The following is a 13793-nucleotide window of genomic DNA, read 5'->3' as shown; positions in this document are numbered from 1 at the left end:
GATTTCAGATTCTGTAAGGGTTGGCGGCAAGAATAACTTGTGCTGTGTACATAGATAGTGCTGCATACATCCTATTGTGTCATGTCAGGAGACACTTGATAACTCATCTTTGTGATAAGACTATTGTAATTTAAAAAAATAAGTGTCATTGAGATAGTTTATAATAAAATTATCCAGTTTTAAGTGCACAATTTGATGAGTTTTAGCAAGTGTATAGTTTGTATAATCATCACCACAATTAGGATAAATACTCAGTTACCCTTGAAAATTTCTTCCTTCACTTTGTAGTCATTTCCGTCCTCCCCAGGCTCTTCACCTGCACTCTGCTGATGTAGTTTCTGTCACTATATTTTTGCCTTTTCTAGAATTTCATTATAATTGAAATCTTGTAGTAGTCAGATCATTGTAATTTAAAGGAGGTATAAGAAGATAATTTTGGCCAGGAGCTGTATAGATCTAATACCTTCTATTTTTATACGACAGGGACTTGCCATGAGGTGTTGAAGCCTTGTTTCGCTGAGTTGGAGAGACTGGACCTAAATGGCGCAGCATGACTTTGCTCCAGCCTGGCTTAATTTTCCTACCCCACCATCATCAACAAAGGTATTTTTTCTTGCATCTCTCTTTTCTTTTTGTCTTTCTGTCTGCCTCTGTTTAGTTCATGTTCTACACAGATGTAGTTAAACTAAAGCTTAATGTTTTTGTCGTAAAATACTTTTTATATTATTTTCTAAGTTATTTTATATTTAATCTGTTGGTTTTTATTATTTAAGAAGTCAATTTTCAATATACCATCAACATACTAAACCATTTACTTCAAAAGTTGTTTTTTGAAAGTTCTGCATTTTAAAATTCAAACCAGGTAAGTACATTGCACATTACTTTTGCATCTTACCTTTTCCTATACTATTCTTCTGATAACTTGCTTTACTTACTTTCCTATAGATAATGTTTTTTAAAAAAATCGGAAGTTTTTGAAGTCTTTTCTTATAACCAGAAGACTTCTTTTTCAAATAAATGAGACTGTGAATGGCATATTACTCAAATTTTAGGAGTTCTGAGAACTTTGCAGTGTTGTTACGTATCAAGTGACTCACTAATTTAAAAATGTTCATTTTACATAACCAAAACAGGACATAGTTTGTTATAAGACTTGCTTGACATTGAAATTGTCATCCACTTATATAAGGCATGCTAAGAGGGACCTTGAAATTGATTAGAATCAATCTGTCTGGCTCAATAGCTGTCTTCCACTTTGTTTTTTCCATAGTGCAAAGGAATCAAGAGGGGGTCTTGATCATCTGCTTGCCTGTTAATCAAGCTCTGCCATGCTAAGGCATTCATCTAGGACCTTTTGGGGGTACAGGCAGTTCTTATAGAAGAGTTTACTAAAACAGCTCTTATAGGAACAGTTTTACAATTTGGAAGGTTGTTCCCCATTAAGGACTTGTCAGATCATAATATATTGAAAAAGCTGCATTGGAGAGAGAGAATTTTCCTAGACAGGGGATTTTTAAAGTTTGAAGATGGCTCTTAATGATCTTGTGAACTGACTTTATTTTATACAGATGGTTCTCTGGAAGGTTAATTGGCCTGTTTTCATGTAATTAGTGTGAGCCTAGACTAGAATCTAGGATGCATTTTCTATTCTGTAATATTTCCATAGGACTCATTTTGGAATTTCGTAAAATGATTGAACATTTCATTTCATAGACATAAAATGGATCATAGTTGTTAGGAAATGTAGACTATTACTGAGATGTAACTGAGATCACTTCTTAGTTACAGACTCTGCCCCCTTTCCTCTTCTTTTTAGGTCTCTGAAATTTGCTTCGCTGTTGCTGCTGTTGTTTGTGTCCACCCCCCACCCCCCACCCCCCAGGCTGCTCTCAGTTATGCTTTTCCTGGGTTCATTTTTTTCCAGGCCTACTTCAGAGCCTGGATACATATGAGTTTCTTGCTCCTCCCTTTGTTTCCTTTTTCTCTTTAGTTCATTTTCTCTGAAATTAGTATAAGACTTGTTTTCTTTTTTTTTTTAATGTCCCCACCCCCCAGGCTGCTCTCAGTTATGCTTTCCCTGGGTTCATTTTTTTCCAGGCCTACTTTAGAGCCTGGATACGCATGAGTTTCTTGCTCCTCCCTTTGTTTCCCTTTTCTCTTTAGTTCATTTTCTCTGAAATGAGTATAAGACTTGTTTTCATTTTTTTTTAATGTCTATTTATGCACTTTGCCCGTTTATTTATTTATTTATTTATTTATTTATTTATTTATTTATTTATTTATTTATTTATTTATTTATTTATTTCTGTGTTGGGTCTTAGTTGCTGCACACGGGCTTTCTCTAGTTGTGGCGAGCGGGAGCTACTTTTCATTGTGGTACGTGGGCTTCTCATTGTGGTGGCTTCTCTTGTTTCAGAGCAGGGGCTCCAGGCGCGCGGGCTCAGTGGTTGTGGCACGTGGGCTCAGTAGTTGTGGCTCAGGGGCTCCAGAGTGCAGGCTCAGTAGTTGTGGTGCCTGGGCTTAGTTGCTCTGCGGCATGTGGGATCTTCCCGGACCAGGGCTCGAACCCGTGTCCCCTGCATTGGCAGGTGGATTCTTAACCATTGTGCCACCAGAGAAGCCCTAGAATCAGACTCTTGAATCCTTACTGCTTTCTAGAACCAGACTCTTGATCTGGTTATATAGATCATGAATGAAGATGATGATTTTGAGACTTGGGATTGCCTGTTCTAAATGATCAGTTATTCTATTTTATTTTAAATTACCTGCAGAAAGTAGTATCAGTTTGAACTCTTAACTAGCAGTATTTTAAACTATCTCCTTAGACCTTACCCAAAGTGGTTTTGACGAACACAAACAAGTATACACTTTTAGTAATGACTTCTTATACTGCTTTTATCTCTCAAAATCACGGTTCATGGATTCTCAGTTATAATTAATCTCTTGTTTTCTGCCAGAGCCCTTTAATCTTACCCTGAATAAATAGGATAGACTTAAATTACTGTTGGGTTCTCTATTTCAACTTAGCGGGTTTTTTTTCTGAATTTTATTTTATTTTTTTATACAGCAGGTTCTTATTACTTACCTATTTTATACATATTAGTGTATATATGTCAATCCCAATCTCCCAGTTCATCCCGTCACCACCCTGCCTCAATTCAGTGTTAAGTCTTTTCTTTGTTATTTGAAGGGATGATAGGAGCACTTGAGTTAAGGGTAGCAGTATTTTCAGCACTGCACCTGAGCAGTTTTCTGAGGTGTTCAGAAGTTTAGCCCCATCATGTGGTGAAATTTTAAACTGCATGTGGTTGTTTATGTCTATGAAGTGGGGCATTGGCTTTTGAACTATTGATTGGGACCCAGTAAGAAATTTTACATAATGTTTTTAAATGCACATTGATATAACTAAAACAGAAGTCATTTACCTGTGTTGTTCTTTCTCTTTTGGTTTTTTTTATTCCAATAAAAAATGCAAATTGCTACTAATCTCATGTCCTTTATAATGGGCCCTGACCTGCAGTTTGAAAAGTAACATTGTAATTACTTTCCTTCAATAATGTAAGCAGTGTCGGTTTGCCTTGAAAATGTGTGCTTTAGGCTAAGAGAGGATGAGAAAATGTAGTCTGACTTGTAGTTGAGTTCATTGAAACTTCTTGTTTACTACGTAGTTTCTGTTAACTTTTGATTTAGGTATCCTGGGAATCAGAAAATTGTGCTATATTTTGAAAAAGAATTCAGAAAAAGATTTAAAATGTAATAACTAGTGTTTCTTGAGTCATTACTGCATACCAGTCACTGTGTAAAACACTTTATAAGAAGGCTAACAAAAATCATAAGAGGTAAAGTACTGTTTTCTTCTCCCCACTTACATATGAGGAAACTGAGGTTGAGTGAGATAAGTAACCTGACCCAAAATGCTACAATTAGGATAGGAGCCCATGTGTGCCTGACTTTGAAGATTAATCAGCTTAATAACTTTCTTTTCTTGATTATTAAGTAGACCAATTTTTAGAAGTGAAATACCAGGACATTTTTATGCATACACCAGAATATATTTTTATCCTGGTTTGGATAAACAAATGAAATTGCTTTTTTTTTTTCTTCCCTTCAAGGATAGCATCTCCAATATATTTCTATACTTAGTACATGGGTATCTAACTCTTCAGTGGCTTTGTACAGTTGACCCTTGAACAATATGGGTTTGACTTATTTGTGTTCATGTACTTGGATTTTTTTCCAATAAATATGTACTGTAGTACTGTGTGACCTGTGGATACAGAGGGCCGACTGTAATGTTATACATGGATTTTTGACTGCGCAGAGGGTCGGTACCCCAACCCCCTGCATTGTTCAACTGTCAACTGTAATCTTCTATTGGGTGAATTTACAGAGATTAATTGGTTACTTATTAATGGATTAAGCCACAGGAATGCCTGGGCATCTCTTGATTATATATTTGTAGGGGAAATTCCTAGCAGCAGAATCAGCGAATTGGAAGATTTATACATTTTGGTAGATAGTGCCTAATTGCTCTCCAAAAAGGTTATACCAACTTATAATCCTATAAAAATTTTATAAGGGGGGACCAGTTTTTTCAGTTTTGGCAACACTGGATGTTTTCCCATTTTTTTCATCTTCGTGAAATTGGATGAAAAATGGCACTTCATTGTTTTGATTTGCATTATTATGGTTGAGCATATTTTTGTGTTAGGAACTGTTTCTAAGAACTTGCTTATTCATGTAATTTATTTCTTAGTGATTTATTTGTAATACCTCTTTTCATATTGAGGGGTTTGTTTGCTGTATATTCTGCAGATATTTCCCTCCAGTGTGTTTGTCTTGATAATTCTAAAAGAACCATGTGGATGGTTCTAATAAAATATTTAAACATACAAAGAAGCATAAAGAATAATTAAACGAACACTTAACCATCCAAGAGTCACATCTTAACATTTTGTCATGTTAGTTCTGTATCTCTTCTAGAAATAAACAATTGAAGTCTGCTGTATACTTCATCACAGTCTGTTTTCTGTCTTCATTTTTTCCCCAGAGGTATTCTCGATGCATGTTCTTATATTATTACTAAGTATGTGAGTATCAATAAATAGTATTGTTCTGTATGTTTAGGGCTTCCCTGGTGGCGCAGTAGTTGAGAGTCCGCCTGCCGTTGCAAGGGACACGGGTTCATGCCCCGGTCCGGGAAGATCCCACATGCTGCGGAGCGGCTAGGCCCGTGAGCCATGGCTGCTAAGCCTTTGCATCTGGAGCCTGTGCTCCGCAGCGGGAGAGGCCACAACAGTGAGAGGCCCGCGTACAGCAAAAATAAATAAATAAATAAATAAATAAATAAATAAATAAAATAAATAGTATTGTTCTGTATGTTTAAAAACATTTATATAAACGATTATCATTCATGTCTGCACCCTGTTTTTTTTTTTTTTTTTTTTTTTTTTTTTTTTTTTTTTTTTTGTACGCGGGCCTCTCACTGTGGTGGCCTCTCCCGTTGTGGAGCACAGGCTCCGGACGCACAGGCCCAGCGGCCGTGGCTCACGGGGCCAGCCGCTCCGCGGCATGTGGGATCTTCCCGGACCGGGGCACGAACCCGTGTCCCCTGCATCGGCAGGCGGACTCTCAACCACTGTGCCACCAGAGAAGCCCTGCACCCTGTTTTTATATTCATTATATCTTCGAGATTTTTTTCCCCTGTTGATACCTGCAGATATGCTGTAATTATCTTAAAGCTCTGTACAGTAATCTTTTTTGTGCCTCTGTATCACATTTCATTTGTCTCATTAATTTGAGATTGTTTATATCTTTAGGCTACTCCAGAGAGAACTGTAATGACTATTCATGTACTGTCTCCTTGTATATATGGATGAGAATTCTTTGTTTGTTTATTTGTTTGTTGCATTGGCTCTTTGTTGCTGCGCACGGGCTTTCCCTAGTTGCGTCGAGTGGGGGCTACTCTGTTGCAGTGCACGGGCCTCTCACTGTTGTGGCCTCTCCTGTTGCGGAGCACAGGCTCTGGACGCGCAGGCTCAGCGGCCACGGCTCACGGGCCCAGCCGCTCTGCGGCATGTGGGATCTTCCCGGACCAGGGCACGAACCCATGTCCCCTGCATCGGCAGGCGGACTCTCAACCACTGTGCCACCAGGGAAGCCCCTGGTGGTTTCTCTTGTTGCGGATTATGGGCTCTAGGCGCGCGGGCTTCAGTAGTTGTGACTTGCAGGCTCAGTAGTTGCGGTGCACGGGCTTAGTTGCTCCGCAGCACGTGGGATCTTCCTGGACCAGGGCTTGAACCCGTGTCCCCTGCATTGGCAGGTGGATTCTTAACCACTGTGCCACCAGGGAAGTCCTGGATAAGAATTCTTTTGGCCTCTGCTTCTCAAACATTAATGGCTATGAAAATAACCTGGGAATTTTGTTAAAATGCAGATTCTAATTTCAGTAGGTCTCTAATGGGGTCCTAGTCCTAACAGTCTTCAAAATGCTGTTGATTCTGCTTGTCTGTGGACCACACTTTGAATAGCAAGGCTCTAACCTGTAGTTAAAAGAAAAATTGCCGGAATTTAGTTCTATATTGCTAAATTCCTCTTCCATGTGGTATGCGGATTTATACCCCTGTATGCTGTGCGTAACTATTGTCTTTACTTTGTACTCTTGCCAAAACTTTGTCAGATTATCAGTTAACATTTTTGCCAATCTTTGTTGTGAAATGTATTTTCACTGTTTCTTGGACATTGGCTTATATTTCTTTGAATTGCTTGTTCACATCCTTTGTTATTTCTTTTGGGTTGCCTTTTGGGGGAGGATTGGTTTTGGAGTGTGTGTGTGTGTGTGTGTGTGTGTGTGTGTGTGTGAGAGAGAGATCTTTAATATTTTAAGTAAAGTCACATAGTTCTTTTTTTGGGGGGTACGCGGGCCTCTCACTGCTGTGGCCTCTCCCGTTGAGGAGCACAGGCTCCGGACGCGCAGGCTCAGCGGCCATGGCTCACGGGCCCAGCCACTCCGCGGCATGTGGGATCTTCCCGGACCGGGGCACGAACCCGTGTCCCCTGCATCGGCAGGCGGACTCTCAACCACTGCGCCACCAGGGAAGCCCCACATAGTTCTTTTTTTGTCTCCCATGTATTTCACTAGATACATGTTCAAGTACTCTGTAGTACTTGTTGCTATCTTAAATGCTGTTTTAAAAAGCTTTCATATTAAGTCTTTGTTGCAGATATATTGTCTTTTGTGTTAGTATTGTTTCTAGCAACCTTCAGTAGTTTTTACTCTAATGTCTTTTGGATTTTTTAATGTGGAAAAACGTTCATTCACAAATAATATCAGTTTTCTCTCTGCATTTTCAGTCATCTTACTTGTGTTTCTTATTCATATTTTATTGTGCTGGCTATATGTCAGAGTCTGTGAAGGCTCTGAAATTTTATCCTACTTTCAAGGTAACTATAACAAGGTAGCCTGTTACTGTTTCATGGATGCTGGCAAAAGACGTGAGACTTCCTGAGACTTCCGGGTCAGAGACAAAGAGCTTTATTTTTTTATTTATTTATTTTTATTTATTTATTTTTGGTTGCATTGGGTCTTCGTTGCTGCGCGTGGGCTTTCTGTAGTTGTGGCAAGTGGGGCCTACTCTTTGTTGTGGTGTGTAGGCTTCTTGTTGCAGTGGCTTCTCTTGTTGCGGAGTATGGGTTCTAGGTGCGTATAGTGCCACAACTTCAGTAGTTGTGGCACACAGGCTCACTAGTTGTGGCTCGTGGGCTCTAGAGTGCAGGCTCAGTAGTTATGGCTCGCGGACTCTAGAGTGCAGGCTCAGTAGTTGTGGTGCACGGGCTTAGTTGCTCCGCGGCATGTGGGGTCTTCCTGGACCAGGGCTCAAACCCACGTCCCCTGCATTGGTAGGCGTATTCTTTTTTTTTTTTGCAGTACACGGGCCTCTCACTGCTGTGGCCTCTCCCGTTGCGGAGCACAGGCTCAGCGGCCATGGCTCATGGGCCCAGCCGCTCCACGGCATGTGGGATCCTCCCGGACCGGGGCACGAACCCGTGTCCCCTGCATTGGCGGGCGGACTCTCAACCACTGCGCCACCAGGGAAGCCTGATAGGCGTATTCTTAACCACTGCGCCACCAGGGAAGTCCCAGAGAGCTTTATTACTTTTAGCACAACAAGCAGTACAGCATGATTGTGGCACTGGTTCTTCATGTCCCTTAAAACCTCTGGGAGTTGACATGGAGGGGGCCCAGGTGGATGCTGTTCTTGCACCGAGAGGGAAGTCTACCACATTTATAAGAAGTCTGCTCTTTGTCTCAGAGTAGGACGTTACCTGTTCCTCAATGTTCTCTGAGAACATAACCCTGAGAAATGAGCCATACAAAGAGCTGTCAAGGCCTTGCATTCTTGGCATACAATAAGAACATGCAGGGATGCTCAGGGCCCATGATTGGTTGCTTGTCCCAATAGTCCACCCATCAGCCATACATGTTTTTGGCCAAATTTGAATTTTCACATGGTTGTACCACTCACTCAGCTACTCTGATTAACCTGACAAACAGAGGCTAGAACCAAATCCATTTAATTTGTCTTACACAGCATTTAATGAAGGCTACTACCAGTGTCCCAAGCAGCACAGTGAGTGAGACCAGGATTTAGCCAATTGTGAATAACTTGTGGGGGGACCAGTAAATGATTTATTTCAGCCAACCAGTATATGGTCTAAGACCACTCTGTTATATCCATTAAAATCCATTCAAGGGAGGGACTTCCCTGGCAGTCCAGTGGTTAAGGTAAGACTCCACGCTTCCACTGCAGGGGTGCAGGTTCCATCCCCAGTCAGGGAACTAAGATCTCACATGCTGCGCAGCATGCACCCCCCACCCCCCAAATCCACTCAAGGGAAACTGACTTGAGGTTTGGTGTTATTACCTACAGTTATAGGGGCAATAAGATGGGCCCCAAAGCAACATTTATCCTCAATAGAAGACATTCTGTGGCTTATCTTCCCCCACCCCCCGTCCCTTTTACAAACATACCACCCAGAGGGACACAGATCACTCCAGTTTGTCCAAAGAGACACAGATCACTCCAATTTGTTGTTAAACTTGATTTGGATTACTATTACACTGGTTTGGTTAAGAAACATGGACAGTGTCATCATTAGTTGCAACCTCAGTTGCCATACATGGCATAACCTAAGACCACTTAAGTGTTAAGAGAATCATATGAATTTTTATTAGTCAGAATGAAATAGGTTGTACAGGTAGGGAATATGGAATGTCCATTGAGTACTTTGAATATTGGCCCATGGCAAGGTTACCTTTTTTTTTTTTTTTTTTTTTTTTTTTTGCGGTACGCGGGCCTCTCACTGTTGTGGCCTCTCCCGCTGCAGAGCACAGGCTCTGGACGTGCAGGCTCAGCCATGGCTCACAGGCCCAGCCACTCCGCAGCATGTGGGATCTTCCCGGACCAGGGCACGAACCCGCATCCCCTGCATCGGCAGGCGGACTCTCAACCACTGCACCACCAGGGCAGCCCGCACCCAGATTTTTTTATCTAGAGGAACTGGACGTGACTGGGAGAGGGGCATTTTAAAATGATTTTCAGAGACCCATTATAAAGGTGTCTCACCCTCACCTTGGTCTACATTGGACACTATGGTGGGGACTTGGTGAGAAGTGTACACAAGCAAATGGTCATTGTCTATATGTGTAGGACCATGCCAGTTCAACAAGAGAATCCAGGTGGCCAAACCAGATTGTTTGAATTCCTTTTTGGTTGGCCATCAGCCTGAGGGGTGGCCTGGCCTGCAGTTGTTCTTAGGGGAAAGAAAGAAACATCATGTCAAGATAATCAGGGCAGAATCTTGAATTTTTGATGTAGGTCTGTATAATCTCATAACTCTCCACTTATTTCATCCTAATGATTACCCAGGAAGTGGCTAAGAGGAGATGATCCTTTCTTGGCTATGCTGCATTCATTGACCAGACTGTCTTACTAAGATGTGAGAAGAAATGAGGGATGTGTTAAAATGCTTGTCAGTACTTGTGGATAGGGAATATGGAATGTTCATTGAGTACTTTGAATATTGGCTCATTGCAGGGATGACCTTTTTGACAAAAGATGTACTGTTAGTGGAATGTTAGTGGTCTGGAATATGCCAAAAACATTACATGAATTAATTTCAAGAGCCACAATAGTGTGACCAGAGTTAGCCCATCAGACTGCAGCAGTAACAGTGTAGCCTGAAAAAGTTTCAGTGGTAGTGAGACTCCATTGAGAGCTCCATGAAGTACTCAAAGGTTCGATGTAGTTCTCGTGTGATATGGTCTTCTTCACAGTGAGACAAATGGACCAACTTTTGGCAGGAGTCACAAGTTGGCATGCAGTGGTGGCTTCTGCATCAGAAAGATAAAGTCCTTTATTTTGTAGCCAGTCTATGATAGTGGGTGTGTTCCATGTCTGGTGTGATGGTGGATCTAGGTGGTGTGCCAAAGACTTGATCAGCATTGTAATTTCAGTCGTTCTCAGTGCCATTCACTCTCATCAGACAGCAAGCCTTACTGAATCAACATTAGTGACTCAGATTGCCTCAGCAACAGCTGCAGCTTCCCACAGTGTGTGACCCCAAAGAGATGTTTTTAATCTGCTAGTCTGTAGTTTTTCAGGTGACAGACGAGAAGACTAGGCCATTGGCAACAGACCAAGAGTTAGAAAAATATAGAATGTCTTGTCCTAAAGAATATTATCTAAGGCGAGGGTCATAGCTTTTATGTTGTTCTGTTTAGCTGATTAGCACTTAACCCATTTGGTTTTCCAGAGTTGGGGCTGGATGGCTGCTGTGTGCACCATCATCTTTTAACTTAGTTGAAGCATCAGTGAGCCAGGCGCAGGCGTTTAAGGGAACTTTTCTGATTTGAGAGGCTTATTGAAATAGTGGCTTATAGTGGCTTGTTACAGGTGACAGGCGGGGGAATAAAGTTTACTCCAAAGCGTAGTTGCCACTTCTAGGGCTAGGCCAGCTGTGCTGTTGAACACACGATTTCCATTTGGTCAAGAGCCCTCTTGGGCTCTTGATTGGTGTACCACTTTATTGGTGAGTCCTTAGTTTGAGTTGTTTGCTTTCAATAAGAGCTCAGCATTAGGACAAGAGCCACTTTTTCTTCTTTTTTTTTCTTTTGGCTGTGCAGCTTCTGGGATCTTAGCTCTCCGACCAGGGATTGAACATTGAACCTGGGCCACGGCAGTGAAAGCCTGGAATCCTAACCGCTAGGCCACCAGGGAACTCCCCGCATTCCATTTTAAAAAGGAGTGTACTTGGTGCGTGTGTCAGGCAGATGGCACTGCCTTACTGGGAAATAGCCTCTTTGAATACTCCAGAGCCATCAAGTCTTCAGCCACATAATCTGATTTTCTTTTCTTTCCTTCTGGGAGCTGTGCTTTTTATTAGACCACTTGGAAGGGGATGGGAATCACCTGTCAACCTGTGACATTTCCTGAATGGGAGAATCTTAAGCATTTTCAGTACAAGCATGTAACATTAGCACTAACTGTAAAACACAACAGTTCATTGAGTTGGCCTAATAGCCCCACCTGCAAGATTGCTTTTAATTTCTCTCTCCCGCTGAGTTTTTTTCCAGACTATTGGCCACCTTGGGGCACTGGGGTGCCTTTTCCCACTATGGGGACACAGACTAAGGAGTTTATTAGTACATGCATATCAGAGTTACAGTCTAAGCTTTCAGGAGATTACATGATTTCTTTAGCTTGGAATGTGGGAAAGTACAGGGTGGAGAGAAAGACTGCTCCTTTGGGGATTGCATGGTGGCTTGGAGGCTTTTGCTGTTCTGGCTTCTGAAGCCAGGATTGGTGTTGCCTTCTCTCTTGTGTACCTCCTGGCCCCAGCAAACACTCAGGCTGGGGCCTTTCATGCCCCCATGTACCGTACTGCCATGGCTTTGCCCCATACTGAAAACTTTCAGCCACTCTTATGCTTAGTACTGTCTCTCCTCCATGGGAGTGGTTAGGATGGTGTCTTGGGTACCTGTGTGCAACAGAACTAAAAGAGGTTGTCTCTTTCTTAAGTTCTCGCACAGTTGACTTTCTTGTTGAAGCAGCTGAGTTTGATGTGGGGAAGGAAGGGATCAGGGAGTACGAAGAGCACAGAATACTCTGTGCTTTTTCTTTGTTTCTCTCTGCCTTTTCTTTGTTTCCAGTACTAGCAGCAGTTCAGCTTAATAAACTTACTTCTAATGTTTTCAGTCTTTCCAAAACTCTCTATATTCATTGCTCTTCCGCTTTGGAGACCTCTTGACTTTGGCAGCCACAGCCATATTGCCTTTCAGGTGGGACCCCATCTCATGGCAGTACATCCCTTCCTTCGACTCAGAGGAGATTTGCAACAATCAGAGCACTGTATGGACACCTTGTTTCAGTCCTGCCCCTTGCCACTTGTCGCTAAACAGTGAGGGACCCTTACTTCCACCCATCACTTGGGTGAGAGCAATTGCTGCCAGATCCTGGAGAGTCTTCTCCTATGCCCCAGTCTGGCCCAAGAGACCATACCCTTGTTTTTCTTTTTCCAGAAGGTTTTAACTCTGAGAGCGTGACATCCTCATCACCAAAACTGTTAGGGTCTGTGAAGGGCTTGGGTTTTTACTCTACTTAAAAGCTTAGCAAGCTAGCCTGTTACCGTTGTTTCATGGATGCTGGCAGAAGACAGATAATCAAAGGCTTTACCTTTCATGCACAGAAGCAGCATGAGGATGAAGCCAGGGGCAGTAGGGGAACTTGCACCAGTTAAGTCCCACAGCAGCCATGTGGAGGGGCCCAGTTGGATGAAATGGGTATGCGCAGTGGGTTTGTATTGTAACTGAGGAACTCTACTCTTTGTCCTGGAGAGAATTGTAATATTAGTACAATCCAGAGGAATGGTCAGGGCATTAAAACAAAAAAGTTCTGGAGTTCTGATTGTGATTTTATCAGACTAATGGATTAATATTGGGGAAAAACAGCAACCTTTATGAATCATTGTGAGTTTTTATACATTTCTAATTCTTTAAAATCATTTTTACACATTCTTCCTTTGATAAATTTTCTTTTAAAACATTTGCTTTGGAGAAGAGGAGTTTGGAAATAAATCCACAGAACTTAAAACAGAACTAGCTTCATTTGCCATAATTTTCTGATGTTGAAGAAAACCTTGAGCTATTTAAATCAAATAGTATGTGATACACAATATTACATTTTGTTATAAAATAAGGGTACTATATTTGCTTTGATTTCCTTACAGCGGTCTTTTACCTTTAAAGTTTTTGGATAAATATAGTTGTTGAGCTCAGAATGGTGCTCTTGTTCCTGTTAGGTAGAAAAAAATAGATGAACAATGGAACTCATCTTATAAGTTACCAGTTACCAAACACATTGAAAATAACTATAAAATGTTCTTCTTAACCATTTAAAATTCTTGGAAATAAATTAAGCCAGAGTATTACTAGTTTTTCAAGTTATAGTTAAGTTGTATATGTATGTTTACCTGTATGCTTATAATCTGTTTCAGTCGTCACTGAATTTTGAAAAGCATTCTGAAAACTTTTCATGGACAGAAAATCGTTATGATGTGAATCGTCGACGACACAACTCTTCAGATGGCTTTGATTCTGGAATTGGACGTCCTAATGGAGGTAAAATTTGCTAAGGAACAGTAGAGTTTAAGAATAATTTTCTTCACATTCTTATAAGAATGTTTTGATTGTGATTAAATCTTTAAGCATAACCATCTTCTTTGAATTTATACTA

General features: G+C 41.3%; 1 protein-coding gene across 5 annotated transcripts in view; it reads left to right on the top strand.

The window, feature by feature from the left end:
* Positions 1–499: 499 nt before the first annotated feature.
* The window catches only part of GPBP1 (GC-rich promoter binding protein 1), a gene marked incomplete at its 5' end in the record, with an annotated part of 46982 nt that continues 33688 nt past the window's right edge, over positions 500–13793 (top strand). For 3 of the 5 annotated variants that reach the window (XM_079703797.1, XM_079703796.1, XM_079703795.1), the window contains 2 exons: positions 500–603; positions 13555–13678. In XM_079703797.1, the coding sequence (XP_079559923.1) occupies positions 541–603; positions 13555–13678 (187 nt within the window). Of the gene's footprint in view, positions 604–13554; positions 13679–13793 lie in introns of those variants that run through there. The other 2 variants (XM_079703799.1, XM_079703798.1) reach the window with 1 other exon arrangement.

This window comes from Hyperoodon ampullatus, assembly GCF_949752795.1.
Source record: "Hyperoodon ampullatus genome assembly, chromosome: 4".
Classification (NCBI taxonomy): domain Eukaryota; kingdom Metazoa; phylum Chordata; class Mammalia; order Artiodactyla; family Ziphiidae; genus Hyperoodon; species Hyperoodon ampullatus.
Note: the sequence above shows the minus strand (reverse complement) of the source record. Positions and strands in the feature narration are given on the sequence as shown.